This window comes from Drosophila nasuta, chromosome X (genome assembly GCF_023558535.2).
Source record: "Drosophila nasuta strain 15112-1781.00 chromosome X, ASM2355853v1, whole genome shotgun sequence".
NCBI classification, from domain to species: domain Eukaryota; kingdom Metazoa; phylum Arthropoda; class Insecta; order Diptera; family Drosophilidae; genus Drosophila; species Drosophila nasuta.
The window spans coordinates 15,792,316-15,807,319 of record NC_083459.1 but is presented as its reverse complement, the minus strand read 5'-3'; the positions used below and the strand labels follow the sequence as shown (position 1 = coordinate 15,807,319).

The 15,004-nt window shown below is 37.9% G+C and overlaps 1 protein-coding gene across 1 annotated transcript; it reads right to left on the bottom strand.

Moving 5' to 3' along the window:
* Positions 1–1,293: 1,293 nt before the first annotated feature.
* Positions 1,294–4,297, bottom strand: LOC132795349 (protein FAM184A-like). The gene is made up of 8 exons (XM_060806012.1): positions 3,828–4,297; positions 3,537–3,759; positions 3,213–3,407; positions 2,882–3,136; positions 2,282–2,803; positions 2,118–2,213; positions 1,617–2,057; positions 1,294–1,556 (listed from the first exon to the last, which is right to left on the bottom strand). Exons 1-8 carry the CDS (start codon positions 3,899–3,901, stop codon positions 1,485–1,487), a joined length of 1,878 nt encoding a protein of 625 aa, XP_060661995.1. The 5' UTR covers positions 3,902–4,297; the 3' UTR covers positions 1,294–1,484.
* Between the last annotated feature and the right edge of the window lie 10,707 nt (positions 4,298–15,004).

Sequence of the window (15,004 nt, the reverse complement as noted above, 5' to 3'; positions counted from 1 at the left end):
TGTGTGTGTGTGCGTGTATGTTTGATTTCAATTTAGTTGGGTTATTGCTTTGGTCGACCGGCCACAAAAAATAATAAGCCAAATAGGCATAAAGTAGAACGATCTCTGCCTTTTGCACTTCCTCGTCGCAATTCGCTCTTCTGTTCGCAATTGCCCGAAAAAAAACCCACAAGCACACACACACACAAACGAGCCACAACTCACAACCCAGTGTTGTCAAATTCTAGCCATAAGTAGCAGCTAAATGAGGCGTTACAAAATAGCTATCGTTAAAACTGGATATTTAAAGCATCTCAAGCGTTTAAATATTTTTTGACAGCAGTTAACTTCAATGTTGAAAAGAATTTAATTAAGTATGCATAAAAATAGCTAATTAGTTGTAAGAAAAAGCCGCTTTAATGGAAGCCATGTGGCCTTTAAAAATGGTCTGACTTGGCGTGAAAAAAGCTAGAGTGGCAACACCGCAGCACATCCCACATAACCTCCGACGACCTGCAAGCCGAACAGCCAAAAACCGAAGCGACAAAGCATTTTGCTAGCCTAGTACTCGGTCTCGGTCACACATTGCATGCCAATTGATGATGGGATGGGGAGAGGGAGTGCGAGGAGGTGCACTGGCATGTGAAAATGCGTTCAATTGAAACTGGGTTACAGCTTAGGGGTTTCTCGGGTTATGGGCTATATGAGCTTATGGGTTATATGGCTAATGGCGCAGATTGGATGTTTCTTCTACCATTTTTCCTCTGCTTATTTCTTTTACATTCTTTTTTTTTTTTGGCAATGGCAATGGCCAAAAATTGTTCACCGCTTGTTTTTTGTATGTGCTCAACCATCGAGGTCAGCTGATTGAAAATACATACATACATATATAAACAAACATATGGATGTACACAGATGACGATGATGATGATAATGGCATTGATGATTAGAGCCAATAGAGTCCTCGCCGTCTAATTGATTGGTTGACATGGAATTTTGGCTGGTTCCTGACTGGATTGGGTGACATTTTGATTGATTGTTAAATAATTTTAATTGCTTTGCCCAGCGACTTCATGGCCTTGAGGTTAATCGATTGATTGATGGCCTAATTGAAACTATAATTGCACTTTTGAAGGTCAGACCATTTAAAAGTGAACACGATCAAATTTGATAACAATCAACTAAACGCACAACGTAAATAGTATTAATCAACCATTCAATAAACAACCAAACACACAGCCGCTAGGTCACATCAATCATTTACAAATCGTTTGTTTGATAATCGATTATCTTTACTTCAATATTTGTTTAGTTAAATTGGCATTTAACGCCTTGACATATACTAAATACAAATGATTAATCAATTGAAATGTTATTGAAAAGATACAAATAGATAAAGAGAGTAATATTCCTATTAGTAAAGTAAGTAAAGTAGCAGTTTGTTTCTTTTCAAATACTTATGTGTCAGAAGTATTGAAAGAAATATTTAACACTTCAACTTCTCTTTAGATATTCTTAACGTAATCGAATACGTTAGTTATCGGCACGTCTTCATCAGTAAACTTCTTCTTTGCGACCTTAAAGCAAAATTATTTACAATTAGATTGATCAATCAAATGGTCAGATCAGCAACGTACCGTTTTTTTCGATTTTGGCTTCCACAATCCCACATCGTCGTCATCGGAATCAGAGTTGAATTCTGAATCATTTAAAAGTTTAAAAGTTCTGCGCTTAGTTTGTCTACGAGGTCTGACTGATTTTGCAGCTTTTGCAGATGCAGCTGGTGCCGTTGATGATGATGTTGATGGCTCTGTAGTAATTGCTGCTGGAGCGGATGCTACGATTGCTGCTGCAATTTTTGAAATACTGTCGTCCGACGCAGCATCAATTTCCACGACATCACCAGGCTGCTTCTGCTGTTGCTGGGTTATAGCCATATTATTATCGACCATCAACTCGAGTGTGCCATTGGTCTTGGCTTTGTTCTGCTCGCAATTGAGGATTGTGGCGCTGCCAACAGGCTGACCAAAGACTTGGCGCACATGGCTAATCTTGTACTTAAGCTCCGTTATAATTGCCTGTCGATTGAATAGATAGAAAGCTTAACATTAGCTCATTAAAATGCAAACAAAGCTCACATTTTTAGACTTCTCCATATTGATGTAATTCTTCTTTTGAGCATCCAAGTCATCTTGCTGCTGCTTTAGCTTATCCTGCTGTTCTTTTGTTGTTTTCTGAAAAATGAAATAAGTTTGTTAATAATTCGAATTAAGTTTACGTATTAATGTTAGTTTTGGGAAACCTCGTGAAGTTCCTTTAAGTTATCAAATTCTTTTGCCGAATTTGTTTGTTCATCACTCAGCTTCTTGATGCGTGCCAATAACTCCAGCTCCACTTGATTGAACTGCTCCTGGCGCTCGTCCATTAGATGTTCGCATATTTGAAGGGCATTTTGTAGTGCCTCATTTTCTTGGTGATTATTTGCCTTTAGTTCGTTGATGTTGGTTTTAAGCGCTGCGATGTCCTCTTCGTAATTCTTTTCCTTGCTCTTGAATTCTTTAGTCACATCCTCAATGAAAGCTAAGAGCTCATCAATCTTGGCATCTTTAACTTTCGCTTCGCTCTCAAATCGTTCTACTGTCAAAAGCGTCTCCCTGGACACCTCGTCGTTGTGTTTCTGTTGCTCAAAATGACGCGTCTCGGCCTCTTTCAAACTTTGCTTTGTCAGACTCAACTCAGCCACATAACGATCATTCTCAGCAACTTGGCGATGAAAGTTGGCTTTCATTTGTTGCACGCCCAACTCCAGCGAAGATATTTCTGCCTAAAATTAATTATTATATATACCATTGACAATTACTATATTATAATATAATATTACTATATTAATAATTGTATGTACCTGTTTCTGCTGAATCTGTGCCCTCAATCTATCTGTTATTTCCATTGTTTCTTGCTCAAGTTCTTGCTGCCTTTTTATATAACTTGCCCCAGCCTGGGCATGTTTTTGTTCCATTTCCATAGTTAAATTGGCACTCTCCTTCAACTTCATTTCTAATTCGGCTACTTTTTGTTCGCATTGTGCACCGTCCTTGATCTTTGCAGCATAGTTTTCCGTTAGCTGCTGCAATTCGCCTTTTAATCCTGATAGCTCAACCTTCAAGACGTGATTAAAGTTATTATTGAACGAAAAGTTTGTATTAACATCGGAATGTATTAAGTATTGTACGTACGTCTTTCTCCTGCAGCTCGTTTTCATGGTAACGTTCCAGCTCTATTTGTTTCACATCAAAATCTGTTTGCATCTGCATGTTTTCCTGCTGAAGTTGCGCCAGTTTCATCTCAGTTACAGCCAATTGGGCATCCTTCTGGCCAAGCTCTTCTCCTAATTTAGCAATCATTTCTTGACTCTTTTCCTCCTCTTTCAGCTAAGTAATTAGAAGAAACAACAAAATAAGTGTGTATTAAATATATATAAAATATCTAGCTTCATTACAATCAAAAGACAAGATATTTACAAACATATAAATACTACATAAGGATACCGATGTATTTACCTGAGTCAACAAGATCTCATTGCGTTTTTGACTTGCCGAAAGATCGCTTTTAAGCCTGTTCAAGTCGAGATTCATGTTGGCGAAGCGTTCATCGTAGTCGGTTTCGAATGAAGTGAACATCGCATTGAATTTATCATAGCTGTGCTTTAGATTCTGCTTTTCTTCAGTAACTTTAGCATAATTCATCTTTAGCTGCTCAGCTTGTTGCTCCATTTCCGCCACACTAAAAAAGCAAAGCAAAAATTATTTTAATGCAATAAATAGATGAACACATTTACATCATTCACTTACACATTCTTCAATTTAGCGTTTTCTTGGTTGCACTCGGCCACCGTCATTTTCATTTTATAAAATTGTTCGGCCATTTCGTTCGAATCTTTTTTTTTGCCGACTCTATCGATAGCTTGTGTTGCTTCAAATAGTAAATAAGCACATTTTCGTTGCTGCTTGAATCGTCTTTTGCAACCATTGATTTCTGCCTCTCCTGTTTATCGTTGTTGTTGGTCGCCATTTTTGTTATACCATTCCCGTTGTCTCCACGACGCATCTGCGGCGGATAAGGCTGCGGCTGTTTTACTTCTTTTTGAAATTTCACTTTCGGCATGTTCTCCAAGTTTTCCTATCAATGGCAACTGTTCGTAAAATATAGCACCAAATCTTAAACAAATATTATTTGGGAAAAGCGATTTTTCACTGAGCGAAATAGACGATCAAATTGACGCCGACGAAAAGCACTAACGGAAAGTGAAAGAGTTGTCGGTGTGACCACAATATTCCAATATACTAATCGCCAATTCAAGAAGTGCAACCCTGAACGGCTTGACTGCTATTATTAAATTATATAAAATTTGTTGTATTTAATTTAAACTATGTATGTATCCCTAGCGATATTTTCAAGGGCTCCTGGCGCTGGAAACGAGGACGACGACTATAGGTGTGCCATCTATTATGCACAGTATTTTTATTAAATATGCAATTAATTAATAAGGCCATGTACAAAATGGTATTACAGTTAAATAAAAACAGCAAGTGTGACAGCTGCAGCAGCTTTTTTAAATAATTATTGTTACTATAATTTTCAGTCTTAACAATCAGCTTGATAAGAATTGTTAAACAGATTTATTGATTTAAAATCACAATTAACACAGTTGGTATATTTGTATTTGCATTATAGCAACTGATGCCGATAACAGATTAATCGAACATGCAGCGACTGATGTTGTCAATCGATTAACAGTCTGCAATGCAACGCTTAATTCAATTATATTTATTTGCATCTTAACGTCTATTATTTGCAAACAGCTCGCAATCCATTTTCAATTGAGTTGAGTGATATTGAGTATGTAATTTGAAGTAAATGAAATCCTTGCAAGACAGAGTGTGTAGTGTATGTAGTACAATTGATATGAGGACAAATGTGAGTGGCAAACTGTCGATAACCGTTTTGATGTTTGCTTGCATGCCGAGCTTTAAATGATTTTACAAAACGAAAACTGCCATTCCACTGATGTATTGAATGTATGTATATATGTCAATTGCTCTATAAGATGGTACTTCTGTAACATTAATCCGATTTCAACTTTGATTAGCATTTTGCAAAACACATTTACATAGTAGTGTGTGTCGAGCCAAGCCAAGAATGATTGATTGGCGAGCGAGACCAAGCGAGAGAGAGAGAGAATGAGAGTTGTGTTATCCACTTAACCATCCATCACCATCAGAGGCAGACGCAGCACGTTCAACGCCCAGTCACAATTCAATAAAGCTAAAGCCACAACAGCATTCCCAGCTCATGGCCGCACTACACTCTCCACACACTTTCACAACTCACACTCCACAGTCTCCGCAACAACCATTGCTAATTGTATTATGGAGGGACAAACGCCACAATCCTTTCAGGCGCCTCCAACCGCAGCGGCAGCGGCAGCAACAACAACAAGAACAACTGTAAGAGCAGCAGCAGCAGCAGCCAAAGTAAGTGTAACTGTAATTGTAACTGTAACAATAACAATTCAACACAATGATATATTTTGGCCGACTCTCTCCCAACTCCCCACTCCACTCATTTGCTCGGTTTAATCACAAACAAATGCATCCGGGGCCGTTTTACGGCTCGCATTCCGGGCGAAATGACAAAACGTTACATTTTACCCGCTATTAATTTTGCGAAAAATATTCAAAAAACCAAACAGCGAAACTTTTGGTTTCATCTGTTTTGCTAACAACAGCAGCAGCAACAACAACAACAACAACTGTAACCATATTTTGACTGTACAAATATTATTCGAATCGGTTTTGCTGGGTGTTGGGTGGTAGGGGACGGCTTTTGCGGTGGATGTGGTGGGAAGTACTGTGGTGGTTTCTCTTTTGTAGGTTCCGTTTTGTTTTCGTGCATTGAGAGAGCAGCACACAAAAATAATTATCAGTGCGCTGTGATTTGCGTTTGCAACAACAGCAACGAAACGTTAAATCACTTACTTACGCTACGTTTATCCAAAATGCTCGTTCCCTCTTTCTCTTTCTCTCTCTTTCTCGCTCTCTTACCGTTTCGCCTGTTTTTGCCATGGGCATTTGCTGATTTGTTGCAGTCAACGACAGTGGCAGCGACGTCGGCAGAGACAGCAATGCTGATGATTTTTGTTGTCGTTGTTTGCCGTTGTTGTTGCTGGCATTGTCGTTGTTAGCAGTATATGTTGCAAAGCGCATAAAAAAGCATAAGCGCGTAAATAAAGTCAACCTCATTTATTTTGAATATAAACTACATTTTTTACGACTGCCAGCAACCAGCAGCAAGCAGCCAAAGTCAAAGCACTTTGCAATAGTCGCCGTCGCCGTCGCCGTCGCCGTCGACGTCGCCAGCAGCCGTTGCTTGATTTTGTTACTGTTGTCGTCCTTCCCCCTCCCATCATGGGTCTGGCAGGCTATGCAATACACTAGGTTTCATCATTGACAACTCTCGAGGAAAATTGGATTATTTTTGCTAATAAGAAATTTATGTTGGTTTGCTTATTTCCCATTAGTTATCGATAAATTGCTAGCTTCATCTAATCAGGAATAGTTATCGATAATTTGCTACCAATCAGCTTTTGTCCGTCTTTGCTTTTCTTAGTTTTGTTTGGTTTGTTAAAAGCCAGGTAGTAAATAAATAATTGCGCAAATCATTTTGTAATACACTCAATTTGTTTAATTAAATTTTGAGGCTTTTTCATAGAGCACTCAATTGTCGACTTGACATGACACGCGATTTAAGTTATTTGTCGACATACCCTGTAATTGGCAAAAAGAGCCTTTTTACATTTTTGCGCGACAGGTAGAAAAGCGTAGCACACAAATTGTGCACCTATATATATTAAATTATTCAATTTACAACAGTGCAAAATACGAGCACTTAACTTTTTTTTTGTTGTTGTTGTTGTTGCGTACATAATTGTTGCATAAAGTGACGTTTTTATGGCGAAGTAAATGAAAATGTTTAATTAATCATCGCTGATGGAAAGAGCTCTATAATTTGTTAGTGTATTTAAATTGCATTTAAACGTGTAACACTCGCCAGAGTTGTCACTCAAGTGAAAAATAGACAGTTGCAATACCTGTTTAATTTAATAACATGTATTTAAAACAGAAATAGGTTTTTTTTTGTAATCCCAAAGTAAATAGCAGTTGGAAATGTAAATAATTATTTTATTGAAATAATTGTTTAATTTAATTAAATTGAAAGCATTTCAATTTTGTTCTGTTTACATTTCAATTTCGGTTAGTGCAAATTACAAAAAAAACAAAATAAAACTTCTTTACAGGGTATTTGGCAAGCTGCCTATGCTGGTTAGCTTTTGACAGCCTTCTCATTGTTTTTATTATACTGCTGTTGTTGTTATTTTTGTTATTTTTGTTGGGGGTATTGTTATCGTCTCGCGCCTCACCAAAGGTAAGCAATTTTTGTTGAGGTCTGCGACATTAAACGTAAAAATGACATACAGCTTACACTCTATATAAAGTGTGTATGTGTATGTGTGTGTGTGTGTGTTGGTTTTAAGGGGCAACAGTTCATTGCCGCCAGTCGCCTGTTTGCTCCAAAATCCGCCACACACACACACACACACACATACAAGCACAAAAGCCAGAAAATAAAGAGAAATGAATGCATTTGTCATGACCTCGAAACGGAAACAATTGAAAAAAGCTTTTCCTATCGCGTTGCGGCTGCTGCTGCTGCTGGTTAGTTTGATGAGCGAACGTGAGGGGAAAGGGGTATGGGAGAAGGGGGAAGTGGGAAGGTAGGCAATACTAGCAGCAGTTGATACCCGAATGAGGCGCCCTTCGTTTAACACACACAAACACACACTCGCAAAATGTAACTGAGGCGTAACACAAAAATGCAACTGACATAGAAAAACGGCTTTTTATATACTCACACTCACTCACACTCATACACTTTATATATATTTATATATATATATAGACTTACTCAGTGTAAGAGCGCAAGTGAAAGGGAGAGAACAAGAGTAAGAGAGTGTGAGCGACGGAGGGGTATGGAGGGGAGGGGAAGGGAGACAGAGGGTGTGCTCAAGTTGGTTTTGGCTCAATATAGAGTCCCTGGATCCGTTGTGCAGTGCAACAACAACAATAACAAAGCCAACAAAGGCAACAAAAGCATTGCAATAAAAACAGCAACTTAGAAAATGCTTCAGCCACAATTGACCGACTAGCAGATACCCCACAATTAGAACTTGATAAACTTGTTGAATAACCTTTTCCTGCATTTAAAAATATATTTTCATTTTAATTTGTTTACAATTTATAAAGAAAAAGAGTACAGAATTTTATAAAAATTATAAAAAAAAAATTGTAATAACCGTAATACATATTATACACATATATATTTAGTGGAAAGAAGTGTTTACACAAAACTCAAAAAATTAATTTGCAATTCAATTCAAAAGCTATCTTTATATTTTTTATTTTGATTGATTCAAAACTCAATTTATTATTTTTATAGAAATAAAAATAAAAACATTATTTTTGACTAACGTTATATTTGATAACGGCCAATATCTCTGCAAATATTTGCATAGCAAAATAAAAATACACTTTGCATAAAATTATCTTTTATTCAGCGTTAGTTTTGTTTATTTCTAAAAAATATGTTTTTATTTCGATTGATTAAACCTTCAATTTATTATACTTGAATTCCTTATTTACTTGTTCGAATATTGATTTTAATATTATTTTGATTTATTTCATTTTTTGTAGTTAAAGTGCAAAAATGACAAATCACCAAAAAAAAACTCAATATGAATTATATTACAAATAATGTAAGTAATTATTTGTTTCATATGTTTATCTATTTTAGTTTTTACTTATTGATGAGTTAAATCTATACCTCCAACGTAGTCAGATATTTTATTTTACAATCTCTTAAAAAAAGGTTTCGAGAGCAAAGAAAAAATCATATTTCGACACAGCGTCATGATGTCGCCATTTTAAATTTCGATTAAGGTTGCCAGACAGTTGAAATGCCCGTTTATGGCTGCTTTATAATGGGTGGCCGGGTGCATGAAAAGCAAGGAGAAAATGCGAAGAAAATTCTTTTTGCCATTTAAGCAAAGTAAAGTAAGTCAGTTGACTGGCCAAAGGCACATCAAGCTAGCAGTGAATAGAAATGGGATGGGATGGGATGCGATGGGGAGGTCCGGGGACAGTTGGCCAAATGCATTTGCTGTTATAGTTGTTGTTGCTTTTCACGTAGCAGCTGCTGAGATTGAGCGAGAGTGCTGTGTGTGTGTGAGAGAGAGAGAGAGAGAGAGAGAGAGAGAGAGAGAGAGGGATAGAGAGAAAGGGGGACAACAGCTTGTGTCGGCGTCAACTTCAAATTAATTGCGCTTCAACTTCATTATTTTGCATGCCTGAGCATGTTGGCTTTGGCATTTGCCTTTTGGCCAGGCGACACTAGGCAGACTAGGAATGGGGCATGGCGTTGCCATACTTTTCGGGGCCTGACACCATTTTGCCGCTTGGTCAATATTTCAAACAGATTAGAGAGCGTGCAAGATGCGTGCGAATGAGTGAGCAAGCGAGCGACTGAGCGAGTGAGCGAGCGAGATGGCATGCAAATGCGCCTTAATTGAATGCCACACGCCGTCCAACTGAAACCCGAACCCGAACCCAAACCCAAAACTCAGCTCAGCCCAGCTCAGCTTGGCGCAGCCAAACAGCTGCTCAGCACAAGACATACATATTTAATGAGCCTCGACACGTCTCGCGACAGTCAGCGAGGAAATGCGGGAAATGGGGAAATGCTTGTGCTGCAGATGGCAAAACGGAGTTGCCTCAAGGCAGAGCAACATCATGCCTCATGCCTCATGCCTCACGCACCTCTCGTTCGCATCTTCATTCGTGGTGTCGTGGCATCGTTAGCGTTGGCCGCAGTCGCCGCCACCTTGGCAGCATCACGCACTCGCATACACGCACACCCACACACATACACACACACACACACGCACACTCACGCACTCTCGCAGTCATACATACTTATAAGCCGAAACATAAATTTCGTTAATCATTGAACTGGAAATTTAATAGCCAAGCCATATATACACACAAGCGGAGCATTAAGCGTCAGGCACAGTCTACGATCCCCCTCCTCCCTCCACCCTCCACCCTCCATTCCTTCCTCCTCCAACTGAAAACCAGTTGGGCACACACCTCCTAACGTCGTCTGGCCACACTGCAGTTCAAGTTTTCGTTCACACAGGCGAAAAAAAAAAAAAGAAATAGCGAAAAGCCAGCAAAGCGCAAAAATTTCAATGCACAAAGCACGTAGCATACTTAGAGGGGCTCGAAAACGAGAATGGGAATGGGAATGGTAATGTGATGGCGAGGGAAGGAGCGGGGGAGTGTGCTGTGCTGTTCACTTAAAAACTACGGCAAATATAATAAGCACTTTGCGAAAAGACTTTCCGGCCAGCCAAAAGAGCTTCTCCCTCTCCCCCTCCCATTCCTCCCCTCGCTCACTTTCTCTGGCTCTCTTCAGGCCATTCAATGCATGGCTAGGCTAAAATACATAATTATATGGCTGTTATTATAATGCGAGTTTGGCACAAAGTTCAAATAACAAAACAAAATGCCCCCCTCAAAAAAAAAAAAAAAACGTAGAAAAAAAAAATGGCTCAAGGGTCCCAGATACGGAATACTCTGCTCATAGATCAGCAAGATAGCAGTTAGGCAACCGAAGCTAACCTAACCTCACTTAAATGTGCCTCCCCTTTCATGCTCTGCCTCTTTTTTTCGGAAATAGATTAAGCTTTAAATGCCACAATGTAACCGTAATAAGGTCAATAGCTGCCACTGCCACGGCCACCGATATAAAGAAAGAAAGACAGAGAGACAGAGAGAGAGAGAGAGAGAGAGAGCTTTAGCACCTGCCCCATTAGCATTCCTCCTCTTTGTTGTTATCCCCATTGACGTTGTCGTACAGTGAAGTCCTGGCAGTTTTTTTCGTTTTAAAAATCATAAATTAACCAACACAATATAAGAGAATAAGAACAATTTAAATGGCAACGAGCACGCTTTCTAGATGTTTATCAAAGTACAGAAAATAATGAAAAAATTGCAGCAATTTAACTTTTCTTACTTTAAGAATAATAAAACTTTTTAAACTATCAAATTTTCTATTCTAATATATCATCAAAATACTGAAAAACTATACCAAAAGCTATATTTGGTATATTTATATACTGTTACGGTTAAAATATACTATAAAGTACAAAATATACCAGATTGTTAACTACAATTTTTGAATAACTTACTCGATTTTCATTTGATCGCAAGTAGTAAATAGAATCGGTATTATTACTTATAGATTTAATATTTCGTATAAATATATAATATTTGCCACAACATTTGTGCAATGAACGCCACGGTGCGTCGTATCACAATGTGGTAATATATTTAAATGGCTGAGCAGCCAAACAAGTTGAAAGAAAATGTCCGTAGGCCACAGCTTCTTACCCGAAACGTGTTCGACACTTTTTCTGGGCCAAAGGCTAAGCATCAGCTTTATTCTCTGCCCGCTCCGCAATGCGCATTCCCATCGAATATTTCAAAAATAAAGCATAGAAATTATTTAAATTGCCTGCCGGACATTTTACATTAGAGCCAACAAAATAATACAAATTAATTCCAACCAAACAAAAACCATTGAAATGTACCCATGTAATGCTACCATTATCATGCCATTATCATCTTTCTCCCTCGTATTTGCCCCAAAAGTCCTAATAGTTACAATATAATAATGAGGCACACGGAAACTATCGATTGCCATTGTTTGAAATAAAGCCGATTTTATGGTTCAATGCACACATTTTCATTGCATTGACGCTTTCGATTTCGATATCCTTCTTGAATTATTTTAAATCCCTCGATGGGGTCGTCAGTAATTGTTCTATTGTTCGGCAGTTTTGTTTGTGCCCTGTGTGCATGGAGGTGGAGAGGAATGAAGGAATAGAAGGAAGAGGGAGCTGGGAGTTGGCTACAACAATTTTCAAATTGGGTTTAAAACCAACTAAAGCCAATTCATTAGCTCCCTCATCTTGTTACAGTCATCGACTATCGTTGTGGATTATTTCACCTTAAGCTTATTCATCGCTTCAGGCATTTCTTTGTCGCCGCCTCTTCTTGCAAAACTTGGGCAGTTGAGGTTGAAGTGTCTATGATGGATTTATTTGCTTTAAATTAGATGAAAATTATATGCAAGTTTATTTGAATTTTCATTTCAACCATTTTTTATTAATGCTTTAATGTGCTTTGCCAGATTTTGAAAAAATTCATACGCTAAAATGCAAGTGGAGTATTTAATTGAATATATTTTCTTCTCATTTAAAAGCTTAATAGAACATATAAATGCGTTAACGTGCTTTGCAAGTTTTCGAAAAAGGCGGCACATTTACAGCAAATATTAAATTGAAGCTTTAATGTGCTTTGCAAGCTTTTGAAAGTTGAATTAATTTGGTTGTCTTTAAAACATTGTTGCAGTCATCGACTATCGTTTTGGATTATTTCACCTTAGGCTTATTCATCATCTTTGTCGCCGTGCTTTAACCATTAATAGTTCTGTCTTTTTAAAGTCAAATTAAAAATATGCTCAAAATATATTTAAAAGATTATATTTCGAAATAACGAATATAAAAGAAGAAGTTTATTAAATTAAAAAGATTTTAATATTTCATTGATATGAGTCATAAATATCTTAATAATTTTAGAGTGGAGATTTCTTGTGACTTAAGATTAGGATCTTTTTTATCAAGCTCAATAGCAATATCGATAATTAACGTTCCATCTTTATAAAGCCGTCGCTCTTTTCTGTATGCGAAATTTATTCAACTAAAATATATCTTTTTGTGTACAATTAGAAAGAACATTTTACTATTTGAATGATATTATTAAGTCGTAAATTTCTTTATAAAATAGGATATAATTATCTTACTATGATTATGGTGGAAATTTCCTTACCCTTAGTTTATAAAAATATATCAAAATGTCTTCTGAATCAGATCAAAGAACAGTTTCATTTACTCATCCAAGAACTTTCTTGTGCGTGTTGTTTGTAATTTAAAGGAACTTTTCACATTTTCGTGATGAAATCATTTATTTCACCCTCTAAACTTTTCAATAAATTCGCCAAATGACTGCAAAACTTGAAAGTTCCCCCTTTTTTTTATTATTGTGCTCAAGTTTATTATGAGCTGGGCAGCAACCCCAAAATCCGAAAGAGAGATCCTTGGACAAACTGAGACTTCATTTTGTGTTGCTGTTGTTGTTGTGGGGTCAGTGTTGCATTTTATTATGACAAACTGTGCAATCTATCGAGGCTAAAGGAAAAGCTTCTTGAACAACCCTTTTTCAGCTGTCGTCGTCGTTATTGTTGTTGCTGTTGTTTGCCTGCAATCAGAGATTATTCATTGGGTTTTAAGGTTAAGAGATTGCGCTGTCTTCCATTTTGGCTGCTGTGTCGCTGTATATATTTGTGTATGTGTATACATATATATGGGAATATAAATTTTAATAATACTCGCAAAATATTAAATTAATGCAACTGCGCTGGGTCATGGATAGTAAACGGCTGTGCGATAGGGGAGGGAAAATAAAGGAAAATCCGTTTCAACTTAAACATATCCGATTCGATTCTTTTTATCGCATCTGCTTCGTTGTGTCGTTGCCGTTGCCGTTGTCGTTGTCGTTGTCCCAGCACAATCGTTTGGCTGGATGGCAACGGATGCGGCAACTGCAACTTGCAACGACCTGCGCCCAGCACACAGCTGTCTGGCCATAAAGCGAACAGTGCTAAATCCGCCAACAATTGCAACGCCAGCTTGCAGCAGTTGAATTTAACCACCAGACCACTTCGTCCCGCTGTCCGTCCGTCCGTCCATCCGCCTGCCTCCCGTTCTTCTTGACACGGAATAAAGAAGGAAAAAGAACAAGTAAGAAAGCTACAGTCGAGTGTACTCGACTGTGAGATACTCGCTACCCATTTTGAATAAAAGAAATATATTTTGCGGCATTTTTCTCAAAATACACCGATTATACTGCAAAAATACTAAAATTATACCAAATAGTATATTTGGTATATCGATATAGTACCGCATTCAAAATATACCATAGACGGCACAATATACCAGATTGTCAGCCAAAGCAACTAAGACCCCCAGTAAGTAGGCGTTTTTGCCCATACAAAAGTATTTTTTTTAATAACTTCCACAATGTTTATCTGATTGTAATTAAATTTTTAGAAATCATAAATACTATAGTTATTGTATACACCAAAATTCGCAGCTGTAGCTTGAAAATTACGCTTGTTATTCGAATTTATTGATTTGCGGGGGCAGATGTGGGCGTGGCAAAAATTTGAAACAAACTTTATCTGCGTGCAAACATAACAAATGATGTCGAAAAAAAATTGTAGCTCTATCTCTTATAGTCTCTGAGATCTAGGTGTTCATACGGACAGACGGACAGACACACAGACGGACAGACGGACATGGCTAGATCGTCTCGGCTGTTGACGCTGATCAAGAATATATATACTTTATAGGGTCGGAGATGCCTCCTTCTACCTGTTACATACATTTCCTGCCGGCACAAAGATATAATACCCTTCTACCCTATGGGTAGCGGGTATAAAAAGAAAAAGAATGTAGCACAAACTTTTTGCCGCAAGGCAAGAGGCGGCGGCATTGCCCATAAATGCCAAGCACCCATCGCTGCATCTTTAATATGACTTCACTAGCAGTGCGGCAGTTGCCACATTTATGTGCTATATATGTATGTAGTTCTTGTAGTCGTATTCTAGCGACTAAACTCTCAGCTAAAGAAGCAATAACCTTGGCTTTGCTGTTGCAGTCTGCCGATCCATAGATGGCGCCAATCACACAAAATAGAAAATAGTCAGAAAGAGACAGCTAGATGATGTG